General features: G+C 45.0%; 2 protein-coding genes across 2 annotated transcripts; one reads left to right on the top strand and one right to left on the bottom strand.

Annotated features, from left to right (window-relative positions):
* The first annotated feature begins 328 nt into the window (after positions 1–328).
* Positions 329–6,737, top strand: LOC139423905 (all-trans-retinol 13,14-reductase-like). The gene is made up of 11 exons (XM_071175544.1): positions 329–494; positions 1,219–1,401; positions 3,038–3,279; positions 3,407–3,602; positions 3,877–4,074; positions 4,244–4,363; positions 4,504–4,642; positions 5,229–5,338; positions 5,700–5,866; positions 6,174–6,333; positions 6,583–6,737. The coding sequence occupies exons 1-11, from the start codon at positions 329–331 to the stop codon at positions 6,735–6,737; spliced, it is 1,836 nt and encodes a 611-aa protein (XP_071031645.1).
* Positions 6,738–8,842: 2,105 nt separating this feature from the next.
* LOC139423904 (uncharacterized) lies at positions 8,843–9,743 on the bottom strand. The gene is made up of 3 exons (XM_071175543.1): positions 9,669–9,743; positions 9,117–9,369; positions 8,843–8,990 (listed from the first exon to the last, which is right to left on the bottom strand). Exons 1-3 carry the CDS (start codon positions 9,698–9,700, stop codon positions 8,868–8,870), a joined length of 408 nt encoding a protein of 135 aa, XP_071031644.1. The 5' UTR covers positions 9,701–9,743; the 3' UTR covers positions 8,843–8,867.
* Positions 9,744–10,195: the final 452 nt, after the last annotated feature.

Below are 10,195 nucleotides of genomic sequence, written 5' to 3'. Positions count from 1 at the left end.
TCCCCAAAGGCCAAAGCACAAATGGTGGGTGATTTAGATGATTTAATCATCTGTGTTATATATATCATTCTCTTCTTTCTTTCCATCCCTCAGTTCCCCCACTGCTTCAACCTTCAGTCTCTTCCGCAACAGACAGGGAATCTCTTTGCCTTTGTAGGTCTAAGGTGGCCAGGTGTCTTTAGGATATTTTCCAGCTCAGGACATTCAGCCATCTACCAACCAACAAGCACAATACTAAAAACAGTTCCAACAAGCGTAGGTGTTTCCTTCAGGACGTGACAGATACCTGTGCTCCCTGTGCCTCTAACCTCCTGCTGAACTGTCCAGGATGTGGCCAGTGCTGTTTGGTGTGTTCACTGCTTTGGCGGTGGCCTGGGTGACCGTCTACATTCTAAATTATTCCAAGAGAAAGAGGGTCTTTTCCCAGGAGTGCCTGCGACCACCGGGGCCATTGGTGACCGACAAGAAGCAGAGAGATGAGGTGCTGAAGAAAGGTGAGTTGTCAATGGTTACAGGACTCAATGTTGTTGATGATGCTAGGTTTGCTGACATTTTGACTAAGTAAGATGGGGGGAATTAGTTAGCTGTTTTTTTAACTGCTGTTGAAAAGGACGCCGTGCTATGAATAGAAGAGACAGGAATATATCCATCTCTGGATTGGGTTACTGTATACATATAATGTATATGATCTGTTACTATTGTGTTGATGTCTGACAAGGCCATATCTAATATAATGTAGGCTTCAACATTATGTGCTTAAACAATGAATGGTTATTTGACAGCAATACCATGAACTTGACGAGGGTTACAAATATGACCTAAGCATTTGAATGAAATATTAAAACAACGGGTGTGAGGCATGTGCATGGTGTGACAAACGTAGCAGCTCTTGGAAATATTACATTTGAGTTCACCATTCCTTAAAAAAACTTTTTTTGTGTGTGAGTGGATGAGGAAAAAGGAAAAAGTGCATCCACGTTGCCTGACGCTTCCGCCGGTCTTCCCAATTAGATGGTCGACTCCCCGGTGATTGTCTGTCTAAATCACACTGATGTTATTCTGAGTGATTGTTTTTTTAGAATCGACTTCAACGCCAACATGTGTAAATGAACCGAGCAGAAAGTACACACAAACACACTTCACTTTTACGAATAGGATATCCTCTTTTCTGCCTATATCTATGATGATATTAACCCCCCCCCCTATCACCATTTCCAGGTTTCAAAGTGGACCGTGTCCCGGAGAACCTTGATGCTATAGTGATTGGCAGCGGTATCGGTGGGCTGACAGCAGCAGCGGTTCTAGCCAAAGCAGGGAAGAGGGTTGTGGTTCTAGAGCAGCATGACCAGGCTGGAGGGTGCACTCACACCTTTGAGAACCAGGGCTTTGAGTTTGACGTAGGTAAGAGCCACTGTGACAGAACCGCCCATGGACCACACTCAATGAGGCCTTAAAGTGCATATACAGTGCCTTGCGAAAGTATTCGGCCCCCTTGAACTTTGCGACCTTTTGCCACATTTCAGGCTTCAAACATAAAGATATAAAACTGTATTTTTTTGTGAAGAATCAACAACAAGTGGGACACAATCATGAAGTGGAACGACATTTGGGCGTGCAAAATTATTCAGCCCCTTTACTTTCAGTGCAGCAAACTCTCTCCAGAAGTTCAGTGAGGATCTCTGAATGATCCAATGTTGACCTAAATGACTAATGATGATAAATACAATCCACCTGTGTGTAATCAAGTCTCCGTATAAATGCACCTGCACTGTGATAGTCTCAGAGGTCCGTTAAAAGCGCAGGGAGCATCATGAAGAACAAGGAACACACCAGGCAGGTCCGAGATACTGTTGTGAAGAAGTTTAAAGCCGGATTTGGATACAAAAAGATTTCCCAAGCTTTAAACATCCCAAGGAGCACTGTGCAAGCGATAATATTGAAATGGAAGGAGTATCAGACCACTGCAAATCTACCAAGACCTGGCCGTCCCTCTAAACTTTCAGCTCATACAAGGAGAAGACTGATCAGAGATGCAGCCAAGAGGCCCATGATCACTCTGGATGAACTGCAGAGATCTACAGCTGAGGTGGGAGACTCTGTCCATAGGACAACAATCAGTCGTATATTGCACAAATCTGGCCTTTATGGAAGAGTGGCAAGAAGAAAGCCATTTCTTAAAGATATCCATAAAAAGTGTTGTTTAAAGTTTGCCACAAGCCACCTGGGAGACACACCAAACATGTGGAAGAAGGTGCTCTGGTCAGATGAAACCAAAATTGAACTTTTTGGTAACAATGCAAAACGTTATGTTTGGCGTAAAAGCAACACCCTGAACACACCATCCCCACTGTCAAACATGGTGGTGGCAGCATCATGGTTTGGGCCTGCTTTTCTTCAGCAGGGACAGGGAAGATTGTTAAAATTGATGGGAAGATGGATGGAGCCAAATAAAGGACCATTCTGGAAGAAAACCTGATGGAGTCTGCAAAAGACCTGAGACTGGGACGGAGATTTGTCTTCCAACAAGACAGTTTTTCAGTTTTTGATTTGTTAAAAAAGTTTGAAATATCCAATAAATGTCGTTCCACTTCATGATTGTGTCCCACTTGTTGTTGATTCTTCACAAAAAAAATACAGTTTTATATCTTTATGTTTTAAGCCTGAAATGTGGCAAAAGGTCGCAAAGTTCAAGGGGGCCGAATACTTTCGCAAGGCACTGTAACTCAAGTTGTTCGGGCTAGTAAGGTTATTTGTGTTTGTTAATCTCGGGGGGAAAAGCAGAACTTGTTTCATTGAGAATTTACAAAGCGAAAACTAGTCTCTGGTGAGTGGTGACAGATGGCCAGAGGCCAGTGCTCCACGCAAGAGTTGGTTCAGGGCTGCAGAGATTAAGCAAAATGAAATGGCGCGTGGTGTTTGATGAACTCAATCTAGGCACAGTCATAAGGGAGGATCATTGGACAGGATAGGCTTCTAATACATGCACAAATGATCCAGCAAATATTCTCTCACCACCTCTATCCCCTCCCTCTGTCAGGGATCCACTACCTGGGCCAGCTCCATGAGAACAGCATGTTTCGTGTGGCCCTGGACCAGATCAGTGAGGGCCAGATCCAGTTCAACAGGTTGGAGCAGCACTTTGACACACTGATCCTAGGTCAGGGTGAAGACCGCAGGGACTACCACATCCTCTCTGGGAAGACGGAGATGGCAGAGAGCCTGAAGAGGCAGTTTCCTGATGACGTGGAGGCCTTGAATGAATATTTCAAGTATATGAAGGTACTGTGTGTGTGTGCGTGTGCGTGTGTGTGTGTGTGTGTGCGCGTGCGTGCGTGTGCATGCATGTGTGTGTGTTTGCGTGTGTGTGTGTGATCATAACCCCTCTCATGTCACCCCCATGCTGCAGAAGGCAGCTCGTCGTATCAATCTCCTGGCCGGCCTCAAGATGATGCCCATGTGGCTGGTAGACTTCCTGGCTCGGACCGGCCTATTAGAGCGCATCTCCTCAGTGTTCCGCATGGCCATCACCAAACACACAGAGAAGATGGCCACTCTGACCAAGAACAAAGACCTGCACGCCCTCTCCGCATACCTCTTCTATGGTCAGTCCCTGTACACATCCACTCCCAGGGTGAATTCCAATACTTTTTCAATGGACAACTATTTTCCGAACTGAACTGACACACTCTTGCTAGTTTACAACATAGTCCTAGAACACACAATTGAGTGCTCTTCTGTCCTTCTTGGATGTAGAGCATGTGGTTACATTTCTCTCTCTCTGCATGTTCTGTAATGTAGTGGTTTGGGGGTCCCTGGGGGAAAAAGGTTGGCAACCCCTGCTCTAATGTGAAATGTAACTGTTTCCCCTGCTGGTAGGTGTTCCCCCTAAGGAATCCAGTTTCCTAATGAATACTCTACTGCTGCAGCACTATAAGAGGGGAGCCTACTACCCCATTGGAGGGGCCAGTGAGATCGCCTTCCACATCATCCCAGTCATCCGGAAGGCAGGTGGCGCTGTGCTGGTCAGAGCCCCTGTACAGACGGTCCTTCTGAATGAGGAGGGCTCAGCGTATGGTCAGTATCTAGTTCCGGGGGGAAAGCACTAAATCAATGACTCATTGTACTATTAGATATGCTTACTGTTGACCGTCTTCCATGGGAATCTTTGGCGTTACATTAGACTCGTTGCAAAGTGAGTTGTTGGTCTATGTCCACTGACCTCTGGTTGACCCCTGGTTGTCAGGTGTGACGGTGAGGAAAGGTCAGGAGGAGGTGGAGGTGTTGGCTCCAGTGGTCATCTCCAACGCTGGCATCTTCAACACCTTTGAGAAGTTCCTGCCCCCAGAGATACAGGCCAAGCCGGGTGAGTGGGGGCGGTCATGAATTGTATTGAACTCTAGCCATGCTGAACTTTAAACTGAAACAGGTTGAAACATGAGGAAACGTGACGAGTAGACAGTGTTGGACTGATTTGGACTAATCAGATGTGTTCTATGTTCCCAGACGTCCAGGCTCTGCTGGGGAGGATGCAGCATGGAATGGGCAACTTCCTCGTGTTTGTGGGTCTGGACGGCACGAAGGAGGAGCTGGGCATCACCTCTATGAACTACTGGATGTACAAAGAAAACGACCTGGACACACTGTTAGTACAGTAGCGGGTCTCTTGAATTGTATTCTCTTTGATTCTGTCACTCGCTCGTTCATTTGGTCTTTGTTCGTTCTGTAGCAAAATATAGTACGACATTTGTGTTCTTATTGTGTTCTATTTAATTCAGGGATGGGCAACTCCAGTCATTGGGGGGCCTGATTGGTGTCACACTTTTGCCCCAGCCAGCCCCAGCTAAAACGCCTGACTCCAGTAATCAGCTAATCACGATCTTCAGTGTAGAATGCAACTCGTTTCATGAGCTGTGTTTGCTAGGGATGGGGGAAAGGTGTGACACCCGTAGCCGTGGGATAGTAGGGGTGCTGAGGGTGCTGCAGCATCCCCTGACAAATCAGAATTAAATAATATAATATACAGATAAATTAAATCAAAATGTTTCCACGCCAAATGAGTGCACTAGGCCTTAATTACTTACTCCTGTATGTGCAGAGAAAATGAAATGAAATGAACTGCACTTTGTGAAATCCCTTGCACTTTGAGGGCCTAACCACAGTATTACATGCCTTCACTTTTAAATCACATGTAGACTTATTTCAGCGTACGTGTCGTGTTTTTATTGTAGGATGGAGCGCTACAGCTCTCTGAGCCGAGAGGAGGTGGTGGGGAACATCCCCATGATGTTCATTCATTCCCCCTCTGCCAAAGACCCCACCTCCAGTACCCGCCATCCAGGTAGCAGCCTCAACAACACACACCCGCCCCAATGATAAATCAATCCAATTTCATTTGTCACATGCTTCGTAAAAACAACAGCTGTAGACCAACAGTGAAACCCTTCCGATATAGAATATAACGCCGTATTTGAAATTCATAGAGCACCCATCACACCAACAGTAACACCGAAAAGACAGAGTAAAGTGTAATATATAGAATAAAACATTTGAGATGAGCAGTGATGATCAGTACTTCAGTGCTGCTGAAGGTCGATTTTCACACAAAAAAAAAGGCAGATAGTTTCACGTATTAATTATGAGAAAGAGTTTTTATAGCTCAAGTGATTGTGTTCTAAGACTCTCTCTCCACCTGCCAACAGGGAAGTCCTGTCTGACTCTGTTGACCATGGCCAAGTTTGAGTGGTTTGAGGACTGGAAAGATACCAAGATAAACAAGAGAGGGCCCGATTATGAAGACCTGAAGATGAGCATGGCCAAGGAGCTCCTAGACTGGGCACTGGTTGTCTTCCCTCAGCTTAGGGATAAGGTACTTTGAAAATATCGCGTAATTTGAGCAAAATACACGGTCATGTTCAATTTACTGATGTATACAGTAGAGTAGAGTTTCTTTGACAATCCAAAGAGGCATTATAATTTCGTTATCACACCCATTGTGCTTGGAATCAAGTCTTCTTTGAGGCAATAATGTCATCCAATTGTAATGTCTCATACCTGCTGGCTGTCTCTGTACCTACCAGCACAAGGTGTTGAAAATACATATTTTTGGTTGAAAGATGTTGAAAAACCGTCTTTCAACCGAGTTTGCTCACTGGGTACCTTGTGTCTCGCTATAGGTGGTGTATATGGAGGCTTCCACTCCCCTGACCAACATGCACTACTTGGGCGCCCCGCGTGGAGAGATGTATGGGGCTGAACACAACCTGGACCGCTTCAGCCCGGAGACGGTGGCCAGAACCCGGCCCCCCACTCCCGTCAAGGGACTCTACCTCACCGGTGAGAAAGAAATGGGTCACTGTGGTAGTATTTGAGTTGTTTTTGAGTACATTGGTCACAAAGGCACAAGGTGATGCTTGACTGTGGCAGTTCTATGAGTTACTCAGCAGCGTAACATGCAAGAACTGAATGTCATTTTAAGGTGCTACCGTTTCTGATCTATTCTAGATGGTTCTACACATTGTTCAAACCTACTGTCAGTAGTTTTCATATCAGCAAACCCTTTGTTTGTCTTGTTCTGAACTCCAGGCCAGGACGTGTTCTGTAACGGGATGGCCGGTGCTCTGCACGGAGGAATCCTGTGTGCCTCGACAGTTCTGGACCGTATTCTCTACATGGACCTCCTAGCGCTGAAGAAACAGCTCAAAAAGCAGGCTCGTGAAAAGGCTCGTAACAAGGCCTGAGAAACCATTTGGACACAGCACTGACCACAGTCAAAATCATTACATAAACCAATACCGTGTAGGCTACTGCATACAGTATGTCACATTTCTTCACCCTATCTATCACCCTATCTATGACCCTGTCTATGACCCTGTCTATGACCCTGTCTATCACCCTGTCTATCACCCTGTCTATGACCCTGTCTATCACCCTGTCTATCACCCTGTCTATCACCCTGTCTATCACCCTGTCTATGACCCTGTCTATCACCCTGTCTATCACCCTGTCTATGACCCTGTCTATCACCCTGTCTATCAGTTTCATGTAAAAGTACCATGAAAATACGGTGTCTTTCTTTCTTACCTGTTATGGTTACACGTTGCCATCTCTTTAGCTTTGTTTAATGATGTTCGGAAAAAAAGTGACATCACTGGATTCCTCACAGTCGTAAATGATTGCTACTCTTTAGTCAGATTGCAGGCAGAAACATGGGTGTGTTTTATGTTTTGTTTCCATTGAAGTGCTTCTGTGGGATAGACACAACCCATTAAGGTGCACTTTGCACCCCCCCCTCTCCACCCACTGCGGGTAGTTTCAACCAGATTATGTTCAAATAATACTTGTTACAATCCATTGTAACCAAGTAATGCTGTTACTGTAGTACCTATCACTGTTACACTGTACTTACACTGCTGTGCGTTTTGCACCTAGTACTGTAGACAGACACCAGGTAGGTTTCAGCTTGTCCTGTTCTATCGACTAAAATGGCAGATAGGAGAAAATAAGTCACTCTCACTGCACCTCACGTCTCAGTACAAACACTATGCTGGGAACTGGACATTGAACTCCCCTGCCATTAAAATCACTTAAACATTCACGACAAGTGTTACTGTGCCTTCGGAAAGTATTCAGACCCCTTGACTTTTTCCACATTTTGTTACGTTACAGCCTTATTCTAACATGGATGAAATAAAAAATAATGTCCTCATCAATCTACACACAATACTCCGTGATGACAAAAGCGAAAACAGGTTTTTAGAAATGTTTGCAAATGCATTAAAAATGAGATAAAAAACAGAAATACCTTATTTACATAAATATTCAGACCTTTTGCTATGAGATTCGTGATGAGTGAGTAACTTTGCACTGACACCTGTCCTGAAGACAAGTGTTAGTTCCCCAAGTTAATGCCTAGGCTTCAGCTCATCGGGCTAACACAGTCCACAAGCACACTAGAGACCCAGGTTTCAATCCCAGTCTGTCATATTTGCAAAATGCTAGTATTGTTCATGTACATAAAGCAAAACAGTGTTGGGTTAGTAGCATTGAGGCATCTCAGTAACAACTGCTCAACCTCTGGCCTAATCTTAGATCATGTATGACAGAGATGGGCCATATATGTTTTGATCATAGTTTACAGTCATAGGCAAGGGGGCATTAAGTCAAGGGGTTACTATTTTACTGTCACTTAGTACACTACACACCATCAGCCAAAGACTTGTTCATATTCATGTCAGGATATATAATTGGGCAACTGGAGTAAGAGGAAATAACGTGTTTATGGCCGAGAGGAATGCCAAAAACTGTCGTGTCCATCACATAGTACATTTCTTTCAGTTTGTCTGTTCAATATCTTACCAGTGTTTTACAGAACAGCTTCCTGGTTAGCGCTGTTATGTAACCTATCTGGCCAAAGAGCACGGACGTTGTGTTACAGCATCAGACATGACCAATGTAGGACAGATTGAATCTTTGGTAACGAAAACAGACTTTATTTACCATGTTACAGAAGTTCCATGGCACCTTGAAAAATACAATTTGAAAGATGTATATATATTTACACACTGGTATGTACAGATTGGTAGCTATAGCTACTACGCAACCCCATTCAATCTCTTGTCCCCTACTTCTGCTTTACAGTTACACACTTTCATAGGTGTCGAAACACTTGCTTTTCCTTATGGTCTCCAAACTTTCCACCTCACGTCCCCATTGAACAATCCCAAGGACCAAGTCTCTGTGGTATACATGTACATATCCAGCTTCAGAATCCCCACTCCACATACAGTATGTGCCATATTCTGTGTCATTTATCCCTTAGTCTGTGGCTTCAGGCCTCCCCCTCGCAGGCTTCCTAAGCTGGTACGGTCCTATGGTTGGGAGTGGGGTTCAGGAGACGCCGAGTAAGGTTGCAGGGGGAAAACAGGCGCGTTGGAGACCTCCGAGTAGGCTGGAGGAAGCTCTGGGTGAATAAAGTCTGGCTTCATCTCCACCTAGACAAAATGAGATTGGATGAATAGACTAGAAGCATTGAGATGAAAAAACACTTACAATACAGTCCAGTGTGAATAAAAATGTACTGTAAAGTTGTAAACCCTATTGAACAGTACAATTTGTACCTCGTGTTTAGGATGGACTAATACCTCATTGTAGGCCGGAGGTGGGCTGGAGAACTCTGAGGTGCTGTAGCGAGGAGGCCTGTGGATGTCTTCATTGTCATAAGATACTGCGGGGAAGGGAATGACGTAGATGGAGGGCCTGTCTCGTCTCTCCTCCCGGTCCAGTTGCTCCTGGCGGGCCCGGTGGAAGGCCTTACAAAAGGCTGTGCAGCAGATGATGGTGATGCCAAATGTGATCATCGGGATGAAGATTCTAAGGGAAGATTATGTAATTGGTTTGTGGAATTTCTCATCGCTGTAGGAGCACATGACCAGACACAGGCAAAGTCCATTTCGGTTAGTGTTTGTTTGTTTGTGTGTGTGTGTGTGTGTGTGTGTGTGTGTGTGTGTGTGTGTGTGTGTGTGTGTGTGTGTGTGTGTGTGTGTGTGTGTGTGTGTGTGTGTGTGTGTGTGTGTGTGTGTGTGTGTGTGTGTGTGTGTGTGTGTGTGTGTGTGTGTGTGTGTGTGTGTGGCCTAGACTGATATGAATGTGGACAGGAATGGGACTCTTACTCTAAAAAGTAAAAAGACTCTTGTATCGGCATCTTGTGACGTTAACACCCGCACACCTCAGTAGAAACCTGCAAGAACAAACACACAACACCATAGTTTTGACATTCCTTTTCGTCCTCCCAATCAAATAATCAACGGTGTTCGTCCGTAGACGCCGGGGCGGGGTCGAGTGTGTCTGGGAGGGAGGAGGTGATGTGGTCTTTGAATAGCCTCTCGAAGCACTTCGTGGTGACGGAGGTGAGGGCTAAGGGTTGATAGTCACTCAGTTCAGTTAATTTCTCATTCTTGGGCACGGGGATGATAGTGGACGTCTTGAAACAGGCATAGCCTCGGGAAGTAGGGGTGCTGAGGGTGCTGTAGCACCCCCTGAGAAACCAGAATAAAAAAATATATATACAGTTTGGACACACCTAGTCATTCAAGGGTTTTTCTTTATTTTGACTATTTTCTACATTGTAGAATACTAGTGAAGACATCAAAACTTTGAAATAACACATAAGGAATCATGTAGTAACCCCCAAAAAAGT

The sequence above is a fragment of the Oncorhynchus clarkii genome, chromosome 13, assembly GCF_045791955.1.
Source record: "Oncorhynchus clarkii lewisi isolate Uvic-CL-2024 chromosome 13, UVic_Ocla_1.0, whole genome shotgun sequence".
Classification (NCBI taxonomy): domain Eukaryota; kingdom Metazoa; phylum Chordata; class Actinopteri; order Salmoniformes; family Salmonidae; genus Oncorhynchus; species Oncorhynchus clarkii.
The sequence above is the reverse complement of the archived record's forward strand: the minus strand, read 5'-3'. Positions and strand labels throughout refer to the sequence as shown.

Coding starts and splice junctions, on each gene's coding strand:
- LOC139423905 (XM_071175544.1), top strand. CDS start 329: ATGTGGCCAGTGCTGTTTGGTGTGTTCACTGCTTTGGCGGTGGCCTGG. Junction 3,280..3,406: donor AATATTTCAAGTATATGAAG/GTACTGTGTGTG, acceptor CCCATGCTGCAG/AAGGCAGCTCGTCGTATCAA. Junction 4,643..5,228: donor GAAAACGACCTGGACACACT/GTTAGTACAGTA, acceptor TTTTTATTGTAG/GATGGAGCGCTACAGCTCTC.
- LOC139423904 (XM_071175543.1), bottom strand. CDS start 9,700: ATGCCGATACAAGAGTCTTTTTACTTTTTAGA. Junction 9,370..9,668: donor GAGTCTTTTTACTTTTTAGA/GTAAGAGTCCCA, acceptor ATCTTCCCTTAG/AATCTTCATCCCGATGATCA. Junction 8,991..9,116: donor TAGTCCATCCTAAACACGAG/GTACAAATTGTA, acceptor CATTTTGTCTAG/GTGGAGATGAAGCCAGACTT.